This window comes from Sinocyclocheilus grahami, unplaced genomic scaffold, assembly GCF_001515645.1.
Source record: "Sinocyclocheilus grahami isolate Dianchi unplaced genomic scaffold, SAMN03320097.WGS_v1.1 scaffold165.1, whole genome shotgun sequence".
Taxonomy (NCBI): domain Eukaryota; kingdom Metazoa; phylum Chordata; class Actinopteri; order Cypriniformes; family Cyprinidae; genus Sinocyclocheilus; species Sinocyclocheilus grahami.
In genome coordinates, this window is record NW_015505344.1 from 828263 (window position 1) to 841386 (window position 13124).

Here is a 13124-nt window from a genome sequence, read left to right on the forward strand (position 1 = left end):
AAAATGGGGGGAGTGACTCTTTTGAGAGGGGAAGCAGCACGGACTGTGCTTTCACACAGGAGTCCGCTACTGATCCGTTGCTGTTTACTACCTGCAAACACAACATTTATCCATTAGTTTGATTTCAAATCCAAACATTGTCACTGAAAATACTTTTTCAGCATTGCAATTCTTTTTTTACACAGCACAGTAATACAATCTTTCAGTGACATGTTTAAACACAATAAATATAAGCAACACATTATTCGATGCTTTTTACTTTTGCACTTAATTAATATATTAAGATTAATATATTAAGTTGCTCAAGCAAGTGGCAAAACATTTAAACTACTTACGTTATCACTAACTTACCATTGACAGAAATAGTCAGCTCTACTGCCTTTTCTTTTGCATTTAAATCTTTATTACAAGCAATCCTGCAGTTCATAAAGAACTTTTTCATACCTCAACAAATGCCATCTATTATTGCCTTATCTAAAAGTGCTCTTTTCCTTTAAAACTAGCCAACAAGCCATATGTGTTGACTGTGAAACACAGTAGACTTTAATAATATGCATTTATGGTGTAATTGCTAAATTTTCGTGTCAATCCATGTTTATATTTACTGCAAACAATGTGCTGTTACTTTAATTCTTCGCTTGCATCGCAGCAATAGACTTGGTGTGGAAACGATCTCTGCACTGCTGCAGACGCACCACTCCTAGACCGCACTGCCGGACAGCAACCGTGTGCGGTGAATGCTTTAATCCATTAACATGAGCGCGGAAAAAATACGCACCACGTATGCACTGCAAACGGAGTAATGTGAACCTGGCATTATATGTGTGCGCTGCGTGTGCATGAGCGCATGGTCTCCAAGTGAGCGCGCGAGCACTGAATGGTTAAACACTGGCAAGAATTACAAAGTAATGCAATTTATCAACTTTATTGACGATGTGACACTGCCTCGATTGTGCAAGTAACAATTCCTGTGTCAGCTGTGCAGCTCACTTATAGACAGACGCGATGTGTGGTGATTTGAAGCCATTTGCGTATTTTGAGAGAAAAAGAGAGAGAGCGCGCGTCTCACACAAGGTTTTCAAATTACTTTAGAAGTTATTTAATGAAGAAATATGAAGATGAGGTACACCTTCAGCATTATAATTATTTCACCTGCCCCGGACAGAGACTGACACATGCTGCTGCATGTCGTGCCAAACCTCTCACGGCAGCGTCATCAGCTTGAGATCGTTTTTTTGCGATCGGCCTTTTTAAAGACCGCCGTTCAATCATTCCAACGTGATTATCGGCCGATAGTGATCGGTAGCCGATCAATCGTAGCACCCCTAATATTCATAATATAAGCGGTGTTTCCCACAGACTTGCACTCTATTTGTGGCAGCATATATATGCAAATTCATTCTCTGCCAGCAGGAGGTGCTTGTAGAGCGGGAAAGATAGAGGTTTCCCCAGTAATGGCTGTAATCAAATAATCGCCATGTCTCCGTGCTTTTATGAAGAGAGCGCATCTGCGCACCTTTTGGATAGTGCATCAAGAACCGGGTATGCGGTACCACGTTTTTTTTTTTTTCTTTAGTACCGACTTGGTACCGAAGTACAGAGTCTTTTGACAACACTAAAAGAGAGGAAATGGATAAAGACGAAACGAAGTGTGAAAGATTAGGGATGATGAACGTGGGGGATCTCAGATATAATGTCACACCTCAGCTGCAGACAGGAAGCTGCTTATTAATATAAAGAGAATCAGACCTGTGGGACACACAGTTAGCTTTCATTAGTGAGGTCTGAACACACAAGGGGGGTGTGAACGTGTGTTCGTGTGTGTTTTCATATGTTTGCACAGGTGTTATCTCCGTCAAACAGTTTTTTTCCCCTCCAAGTTTCATTGTTGTTATGTGTCGTACTAATGACGTGTGCGACAGACGTGTTAATGAGTTATCAGAATATCTGTGTGCACGTGTGTCCTTCATCTCTCCCTCCAAGAACAAGATGGAGAGATTAGGGCTCATGTCGATGAGACATCACAGGCAGACTGAATGGAACTTCCCATGAGCCTGCTGGGCTGAGTTGCCATGGTTATCTATATAGATCATCTGGATTCCCATTTATGGTTTCTTCGCTCTCATGAGTGTGGCCACACATGCACGCATCACAGCTCAAGAAAAATGAGTCACCAGAGGCAGTGATGCTCTGAGATTCTCAGAGTTTCTTTTATTAGTCAAGCATCACTATTACTAATGCTGTGATTTAACGCATTGGGTGCAGCCCTGAGTCTGCATAGTAACTGCATTTAAAAATGCAACCACCCACAACATCCTAGCAACTTGCTTTAATTTGAGAAAAGCTATCGTCATATCACATACAAACAGAAACTTAAAGGTCTTCACAGCCACCCGTCAAAATAAAAGTTTGGTTTAGCTTGAAGAAACTGTAACAGAAATATATTACTTAATGTAATAGTACTACTACTAGGCCTACTGCTAATAAAATTTTAATTACAACATTATTTTTTAAGGAATATTTACCAGAAAAATTACTTAACAGAATTTATTTAGCAGGCAAATGTAAATACATAAAACTGGGAAAATAAATAAATGAAATTTTTTGTTTTGTTTTATAAAATCAATTAAATAAAGATGCTTTTGATTAGGGATGTCCCGATCAGTTTTTTTTTTGTTGTTGCCCTGATCCAATCCGAGTTATTGAATATTAAGTATATGCTGATACCGATTCCCGATCCGATACTTGTATGTTCCAAGTGTTTGATGCACAATTCAATTACATTAAATTTATTTAAATAAATCCAATGTATACAGAGTTGTGCAGAGAGTAAATGTAATATATGTTTATGTGTGTTTGTGTGTGTGTGTGTGTGTGTGTGTAAACATATACAAGATACACTTTCTCTATGTCTATATCTGCACATACTGTATAAAGACATTAGTAGAATATGGGACTACTGATGTAAAGTTCTTGTATTTTAAATAGCCCCTATACAAAAAAGCAGAAGAATTGCACCATAAAGGTAAAAATAAAAGTGGAGATATGATTAGAAAGCATGAAACTTGTGCTGTCAGAATGACAGTCTTTCAGTCAAATCCAAAGCAAGACGCAATCCATAGCAACTAGGGGTGGAACATTTCTCGGTAAAAAATCGAACCGTACGGTTCTCCACACACGGTTCGGCACGCACTAGGACCGCTGTTCAACTTAAATCTGACAACGCATCTGTAATATGGTTTGTTATAAATAACACGTAAAACAAACAGGGTTCGGCTAATATATGTTTCTGTTTATAGATGCGCATTCTGGCTTCCCAATAGATTACAACAACAGCGATGGGAAAAAACAAAAAAATGGACAAACCATTCACTCTTTTTCAATGCGAATGCTAGAATATGAGCAGTCATTTATTCTGTCATCGTGCTGATAGCGTGCATGCACAAGTGAGACCTGAACAGCACACGTTGATATCTGTGTTTAAACTAAACTCATTTAAGCTTTGCCAGTTAAAACATTTAAGAGCCAGAGGACGCGAGCTCACGCACGCAGTGAGAAGATTTGTGCGTGCACTTGTCCAATGCGCGCAAACCTGCACCTCAGACCGTGCGCAAATATTAAGCTCTCTCTGAAGTATCATGTTTGAATGGACAAATTCACACAAAAATTGTCAAATTGCCTGTCTTGGTAAGTATCCTATAGCAGACCTGCTGCTAAAAAGAACATTATTTTGTGTATTTGGTGTAATGAAATGTTTATGCGGTTTAAAGTAAAAAAAACACATTATTTTCCACATACTGTACATTATTGTTTCTCCTCTATGCCCCGCCTACTGAAACGCGCCGATTTTTACAAAGCTCATCGGTCTGAAAAAGCGAGGTGTGCTGTGATTGGCCAGCTATCCAGTGCGTTGTGATTGGCCAAATACCTCAAGCGTGAGACGGAAATGTTACGCCCCTCACCATACTGTGTTGATGCCGTGTCCGGCCGGAGCGATGATTCAAAAACATGAAAACCCATTATAAACGAGGCATTTGTTGCATCCAGTGGGGACATAATTACTGATTATAATGACTTATAGTGTCGTTTCACGCATTGCGTTGCATTGCGCCGCGTAAACATAAAACCATGTCTGCATTTGTGATCAGAGAAATGACAAACAACAAGTGCTACTCTACACTGCCCAAAACTCACGTTTGAATCATCAGTGGCAAATCCTTTTAATGAAAACGTACTTACGGGAGTCAGAACTGCCGGCATTTTAGTCTAACGTTACTCTCCCAGGATCAGTAAACAGTCCGCCATAAAATGTGCCGGTGATCCACAGCACAAAGTTGAAGTATTTCCTCAGCGACCAGCACGGATCAGCTCTAGGCATGACGAAGCGGATATCGTCCTCTTTTGGAAGACCAAACAAAGTAGTTTCGTTTTCACAACGAAGCACACAGCGTCTTCACGACATGGTGACGGCAACAATACTACAGCGAGAATAAAAGTTACGCCTTCTTTCTTTGCGTGAACATTTGGGCAGCGTTATGCTAATCTTCCCACATAGTGCGGTAGATATGTGGGGGCGTATTTAAACAAGACATTTTAGGTAGGTGTGGTTGAGTCTTAACTTTTATAAAGAATATCTCTTTGGATATGAAACTTTAGTCTTTGCAAATTTACAGATCTTCTTTGTGCACCAAGAGCTTGTAACACTCCAAAGAGAAAGGAAAAAATTAAATTGCATCAAATGACCCCTTTAATCAAACAGCAACAACAAAGAAATCACTCACTGCTCTTGATTGAATAGCTTTTGTAACTTTAATAAAGATTAATCTTTCATTTATACAGTAAAATATGCAATGCTATTTTACATGAAAATATTGTTACAATGTTGACTAATGTTACACCTACCTAAAGAAAAACTGAAAATCACTGTTTATTTTATTTGTATCTTTACTCTATTGTATTTATTTGTGCTGTTGCATGTAGTTAGATTATTCTTATTCTCTTTATTTTTATTTGACAGTATCGTTTTTCCCTAAACATAGCACATACTGAACCATACCGAAACCGTGACCGTGACTGTGATACATTGAAAATGAAAGCTCAAACGTGTGTGAGGCGTTAAAACAGACCTCACTGATTCTCACGTGTCATACACGCACAATTATTTTTCTTTTGGTTTTAATGGCAGTTGAACATGCACATTTGAGCGTATTCTTTACCTTTGAATGGCTCTAGAAAAATAAAAATATGGAATCCAGAAAAATGAAAACGGAAAAAACTTGAAAAAAAATAAAACGGAATTTGGGGAAAAAAATTAAAAAATTTCATAGAGCCCTACCTAGCAACCACAGCAACATGCTGAAGACCATTCAGAACATTCTGAAACCACACACTGTAGTAACAGTGATATCATTTTTTGTCATTATCGCACACCCCATATCTGAATATGAATATGCCTACTTCCAAAGCCCATGTTTTACTCCTATTAAATGCCATACTGTGGCATCACAATGCTAGGTGACATTGCCCCAGAAATAATAACGATAAACAATATTGTCATTTTAGTGATGGTACATTTTTACCATCACTAAATTTTATAAATGGTATGAAACAGTAGGATTTTTAGAAAGGAAAATTTTAAAGAGATATAAAGAAGAATGTAGGAGAATCGATAAATTATGAATAAATTACTGCTCTTGTGTGACTAACATGTAATCATGTATTCCATAAAAAGTAACTGTAATATGATTACGAGCATTTTAAAATGTAACACTCTAATCCCAGATTACATGTAATCAGTTACTACCAAGCACTGGCAAACACATAGCAATGTTTAAAAAACTCACACCATACACTTTGTATGCCCTGGCAACCACTTCCAACAGCTTAGCATTTTACTGCCATTCCAAGCACCGCTAGAATTTATTTAATTTTTTTGGGAGAATGTAAATATCTAGTTGGAGTTAATCAGTACCACTATAACCTAGAGAAAATAATGTAGGATGACCTGTTTGAGGATTAACAAGGAACAGTTTGATGCCTCCCTTCCTCATTTATGCACTGTTGTGGTCAAACCAACCAAACCTGCAGCATATTCTGGCCTCTCCCATGATCCCCTTGGCTCTCTCACGTGGATGCTCATATGTATGTGTAGGATGTTCCAGCACACAATGATAATCTCTTCCCATGTGATCCACATCTCATTTAGCCTAAATGGTCCTAGAAACCAGTTTTTTGCTGAAAGGACCCTGAATGTCGTCCATCCATACCATCCGCTCATGTTCAAGCGGATCATCTCACAGTTATCTAATCTATGCCTTTAAAATGAATTGCTTCACTTCTGCTGTGGGCCGTAGCCATATGTCACTCTAAAGATGTGCAACTGATTATGTGCAAGCTGCTGAAGTGTATGAATGAGTTCTCCATCTAAAATGGATTGTGGCTGATTTAGATTCTGAGCCACATGCTGGTGAGTCTTTGTCTTTACATGGGACTAAAACAATGTCATTTATGTTCTGAGGACAACTAGCGGCAGACCACGTTAGTTGTCATGGAAACTGTCTGCTAAGGTTAGGCTCAGGCAGACGGCTGCTTATTTTGGGATATTATCTATTGGTGGTGTGAGAGGAAATAAGGGTCTGTTATTGCCACAGTATGGCATTTAATAGGAGTAAAACATGGGCTTTGAAAGTAGGCATATTCATATTCAGATATGGGGTGTGCGATAATGACAAAAAATGATATCACAATATTTTTTGGAATTTTGTCGATAACGATAATTAGGCGATATTTTGCTGAGCGTGTTATTGTGCTGGTACTTTGGCAGGTTTAGGACTGCCATGGACAGCTGACTCCCAAAGCTTTTGATATTCTTCATATTCTGTGCGGTGGTTAGTTTGCAGCAGTAACAGAAATGAACTTTTGCAACAAGTTTAAATTGATTTTTAGCTTTTATAGGCATTTTTACCTTTATACAATTTTTTTTCTAACCTAATTCAATGTATGCAGCATTTTTTGTGTCAAATTCCTAAATTTAATCAGAGTCTGAATCTGCATCTGAAGTGGCATTTAGCTGCATTCACACGGACTGTTTAATGCAGGACATGAATACATTTAACCTGCAGTTACAAATGCATAATTAATGTTGTGTTGTTTTGAAAAAAAAAAGAGAAACACACTGAATACTGATATTTGAAATAATAAGTGGAGCTGGGGAAGGAGGTGCGTTTCTGAAGCGAGCTGCAACTGCTAATGCAAGCACTAGCTATTTGAATGTTGAGCAGCAGGCTCATTGGCTGCTGCGTCATGTGAATAATGATGTCATTATGTCAGATTAAGTTGGAAACTATCGGACTGCGCCATATCCACCTTATTTTTCAATGCGGAAGTAAGCCTTTTTCTGTCAATGTGCGAGACTTCCGTTTCATTAGCCGCTGTAGGGCTAATGATTATTTCATTAGAAATAATGAGAAGAATAACAAAGTGCAGTAAACGGCAAAACTGTTTGCACTACAAACCAGTGCGTTCATAATTAAGATAATACATTAAAATAATATGGTAAGACACACCAGTTTGAAATATCAAGCCGCAAAATTAGCTGTTTTGTACAGCTAAAAATAGCTGAAAGTGGATGACACCGGAAGTCAGATACATTAAATTTACAAATGGCCGCAGCCGCTCTAACGGGAAAAATTAGATGGATAGAGTTTCATGACAGAACTTTGGCATGCATTAAATTGTTCAAAATGGACAGTAAAAACATTTATAATTTTATATAAAACAATCCTGTGACTGAAGACTGGAGTAATTGCTTCTGAAAATTCAGCTTTGCCATCACAGGAATAAACTACATTCTAAAATATATTAATGATATTATTACCGACCCCAAACTTTTGAACAGTACTGTCTATGTGTTTATATGTGTATGTGTGAAGCTCTGCTTGCCATATGCTTTGCTGTAAATCATAGAATAGATTGTAGGATGAGTTATCTGTTAGTTATCATCTATAAGATAATTAATTTGTATGTGTGACTGTGTTTAATAAATGTGTTCTGTTTTGTAGAGAAACGATGAGGAAGCCGTGCTGGACAGGGGCGGGACTCGGTCCATGCTCAACACAAATTTTGAGAAAGAGGAGCTAGAAGGTAATTGAAGCTTATTAAACACACACTCTAAACCTGGGAGTCAAACACACTGCCTGATGCATTAATATTTAAAAATTCAATTAAATTATGCTTTAAAAACATTATATAAAAACACAATATATTTATAATATTCAATTTTATAGCTTTTTTTTTGTTGTGTGCATCATGTTACTCAAATCTTAAAGCAGTAGAACCTTTCTAAACCTTAGCTAAAATTGCAGCAAATACATAGAAATTAATAAGTGAAATTCTTAGGACCGTACACCTTCTTTTTTTAGGCCTGAATTTGTGTTATTTTTAGATTAGATTATTAAACCTAACACTATCTAGCCAATAGCAATGAATTGCTTTCTCTTGTGCATATAGTTTTTGTTTACTATCCCAATATTATTTACTAAAGCAGCATAAAGTTGATTCTAAACATCATTAGCTCCAGAAGAGCATATGTTGTGCACCAAATTTGCTTTCAACAGACATTTGGCATGCTTTAAACACAGGCTCTCAAACGTTTTGTAGAATGGTGCCCTAATTTTCAGACAACAGAGAAGCAGAGAGGAAATAAATCCGCTGTTTGACATTAGCTGTTCTTAGTCCTGAGGAAATATTCCATTTAGAGAAACATTTCATTCCAGCTCCTTCACACACACACACACTTGGAGCCAGAGAGTGTCTGTGCCTAAAGAACCTCTCTGTTTCATCCCCATCCTTACTTAACCCTATATAAAGACCCCCAATTGGAGAGAAAGTGTATTTTTTTTCCAGTTTTAGTGAGTTGAATTTATCTACGTCTTTGTGGTGTTTAGAGGATATTTCACTGATGTGAAAGGAAGTGATTCATCTTTGTATGAAGTACAACATGGTCACACAAACCCACACCTTAAGGCTTATGGGGGAAGATACCAGTGAAGGTAATGAGATAAAAGCACACGTGTGTGTGTTTGTTTCAGCCCTGGAGGTCTTTATCACTTATTTAGATGCTAAATTGCACGACTGAGTGAGCCAGTGAAACTAAAGCTCATTAGAGTGTCTATCTCGGTGGACGGTGGTGATATTAAAAAGTGATGAGGTGATTCAGAAGACACAGTCAGCATGGACAATATTTCTGTTCTACTTTTGATCGCCATCTGTCTGCTTCACACACTTAAGTCGTGATGTAAAGGTCTGTTTTGTGGCTTTTCTGTGTCAGTGCCCAGGGCTGGAAGCATACAAGCACACGTATGTGCTCTCTCCCCACAGACACACACTGTCAGAGTGCATCTCAGTTCAGAGAGCTGGAGGGAGAGAGTGAGAGAGGGATTTAATGCTATAGTTTAATCTGAGACTGTAAACAAGAACAGAAACACAAAGTACAGAACCGCCGAATCTGATTATATGACTGCAGAGATTGGATCTTGCACAACATCCTTCTACATCTGCTAGACACTTTAAGATTGAGGAACAGTTCACCCCAAAAAACATTTTGTCATGATTTACTCGCTCTCATGTTGATTAAGAACTACATGGCTTTCTTTCTTCCATGGAAATTTGTAAGCATCCAGTGACAGTAACAGTAATTAAGACAACATGTTTTCTCTGGCAAAATGGCACAGAAATATCATGTCAAATAAATAGTCAAATAACAAAAATAATTACAAAATTTAAAACAAATCCCAAATCAATCAAATAAATAAATTAATTAATTAATAAATAAATAAAACAAATAGAAGAAATATCTTCATATAAACAAACTAAATGTTTTTCTATCTTTTAAAAAAATAAATATCAGCATGTCCACATTTTCCAGCGAGAAATTCCTCTTGTACAGAAAAATGCATTTGAAGCAAAAACAGAATCGTCTGACTTTAGCTTTCTGAAATTATGCTACATAAAACTATAAAAGCAGACGGGCTGAATGAGAACGCAGATTCTCTCTCTGACAGCAGGTGGCGCTTATGGAACAACAGGAATATAGCATTTCCTTGCTGTAAACAAGGCAGCGCTCCGCTTATTAACACTAATTTAATATGCATTATAGGGTGGCAAGATGAAAAGAAAATACCATCTAAACATTTCTGAAGACAGTCAGTTCCCCTCAGAGATGCATTCATAAAACCCCGAGCCCCAAATTTATCAACCAACTTGTATTGTCAAATATTTTCAGCGATTTTCAACCGGCTCCGGATGCATCGTGCGTTATATCCCTATACATTAAACATCAGTATGCTGAACAGGAAAGCTACTCTCTTGTCTGATTTCACAGCCTTGTTGTGTTAATAATTGCGCTCTTATATACCATTCTAACTCAAACTTCCCAACTTATTCAAAAAAAGATGTTATATAAGTAATATTGTGTTCATTTGTGAAGATCTTAATGAACAAAATGTGTAAGAATGATAAACTTTTGTTGTGCACAAAGCTCTTTTTCTGCAATAATCCAGAAGCCAATGGATAAATTCTATTGATGCTAACTTCCGGGTTGGCCTACAAAAAATATGTTATCACTGTAGTGCCCTATAGCTACTTTGTTTAGAACATTTTGTGATAGCTGGCCTCTTCTGTTTGTCCCTGGCAGGCCACCGTACCCTCTACATCGGGGTGCATGTACCACTGGGTCGGAGGTCACACAGACGGCATCGTCACCATGGACATCGCCACAGGAAGAGGTCACGGGAGAGAGACTCTGGAACCGAGGATGGCAGAGAATCACCTTCATATAGTAAGACTGTCACTCTACAAGGATAAATTAAAATTTGATTGAGTCAAAAAGGACAGAGATAAATAATAAAATGTGTCTCTGTATTTCTGTAGCAGACACACCATCTCAGCGTGTACAGTTCCTGCTGGGAATGGAGGATGACGAGGAACACATTCCTCACGCTCTCTTCACAGAGCTGGACGAAATCTGCCTGAAAGAGGGAGAGGATGCGGAATGGAAAGAGACGGCGAGGTACAAATACACACACACGCACGCAGAGGATACACAATGAAGCAGGGACATTTTTGTGGGAAAATTAATAATACAACTAAATTATTTTATAAACCGTATTTATATATATATATAAGTATTTTTTAAATTATATTGTTATCAATATAGTCAATAAATTTACCAATATTGTAGAAATATAATAAAATTAGGGATGCTTTGGATCTAGATTTATCGGCCAACATATCGGTTATTGGCTTTCAAAAATAAAGGATTATCGGTTATCGGTATCGGGCAACATTTTCATATCGGTGCATCCCTAAATAAAATAATAAAATATACAAAAATAATTAATAACAAATATTAATAAATTTTTTAAATATGACTTATTAAAATATAATTATATTTTTTTCATGTACATGTAAAGATAGATAGATAGATATTTTCCTAAAAATACTGTTATCAGTATTATATACATTTTAAAATATTATATATATATATATATATATATATATATATACACACACACACATACACACGCTATAAAATAGAAATGGATTATATCAAATATGATAAAATTATAATGTTAAATATTTTTCAAATTATTATTGCAGTTATTACAAACATTTAATTATATTGTTATCAATATTATAGTATGGTATTATAGTATAACATAACATGAATTTTGAAGTAAAAAAACAACAGAAAGAGAAAACGTAAGTCACGCATTACTACAAGGAGAGTATGATAGATTGTCATCGGCATATATCCATTAGGCGTATATCCATTACTGCTAATGCAGTACAAGTTTGTGGTACTGCAGCTAAATGAGAGAACTAATGTAATATTCATTCTCATTCACGCTCTCTTTTTTTCCACTCTTCCTGTTATATTCTTTCTCCTGTCCCTTGTTTGCCTGTAGATGGCTGAAGTTTGAGGAGGATGTAGAGGATGGAGGGGAGAGGTGGAGTAAGCCATATGTGGCTACTCTTTCCCTTCACAGTCTGTTTGAGCTGCGGAGCTGCATTCTCAACGGCACCGTCATGCTGGACATGAGGGCCAACTCACTGGAGGAGATCGCAGGTACTGAGTTTGAAAACATTGTCCAGACTAGATCTTCTGAAGGCCTTCCTTACAGATCCAAAGCAATCAGCATTTTATTTACTAGGATTAGCTCATTTCAGCAATATAGCCCCATTTAGCAAGTGTCACAATTAAATAGCTTGCAGTATTAGATTTGTGCATCACAAATGATAGTATGTTGAAAATAATGTGCCACAGGTGCTATTGATTTACTTTTTAGGGTGGATTTTCACAATCTGTGCATGTTTTTTGACTAATATTCTAATGCATGCCAACAACCCATAACAAGCGATCAATGACACACCAGTAAGATTTTAAATGTTTTCTAAAGAAGTTTCTTATGCTCATGAAGGCTGAATTTATTTGATCAAAAACACATTGTGAATATAGACTATATTGTGAAATATTAATGCAATTTAAAATATTGACTTTCTGTTTTAAGATACTTTAAAATGTAATTTAATCTTGTGGTGGTAAAGCTGAATTTTCAGCAGCCATTACTCCAGTCTTCAGCGTCACATTTTTCCTTCAGAAATCATTCTAATATACTGATTTATTATCAATGTTGGAAACAGTTGTGCTGCTTAATATTTTTTTGGAACCTATGATACTTTTTTTTTTTTTTAGGATTTTTTAATGAATAAAAAGTAAAAAAACAGCATTTATTCAAAATAGAAATCTTTTGTAACAACATACACTACTATTAAAAAGTTTGGGGTCAGTATGTTTTTTTTTAAAGAAATTAACTGTCCTATTCTGCAAGGATATGCTAAATTGATCAAAAGTGATAGTAAATACTTTTATTGTTACAAAAGATTTCGATTTTAAATAAATTGCTGATCCCTTTTCACTGTTGCACTGTGGTGAGGGAACAGCTGTATGTGTTACTAAGCGTGAAAGTTACGAAACTGAAGCTGTAGAACTAATAGAACGTGATGACACAGAAGAACTCATCCACATTGACCACCACAAATATCCACCGCCCCCTGCCATCAGC

General features: G+C 36.8%; 1 protein-coding gene across 4 annotated transcripts in view; it reads left to right on the top strand.

The window, feature by feature from the left end:
* Positions 1-13124, top strand: part of LOC107593138 (sodium-driven chloride bicarbonate exchanger-like) — a 43015-nt gene that overhangs the window by 12996 nt on the left and 16895 nt on the right. For all 4 annotated transcript variants that reach the window (XM_016282746.1, XM_016282743.1, XM_016282744.1 and 1 more), the window contains exons 2-5: positions 8061-8142; positions 10694-10837; positions 10930-11068; positions 11967-12127. In XM_016282746.1, the coding sequence (XP_016138232.1) occupies positions 8106-8142; positions 10694-10837; positions 10930-11068; positions 11967-12127 (481 nt within the window). In that variant the 5' untranslated portion in view covers positions 8061-8105. The remainder of the gene's footprint in view (positions 1-8060; positions 8143-10693; positions 10838-10929; positions 11069-11966; positions 12128-13124) is intronic.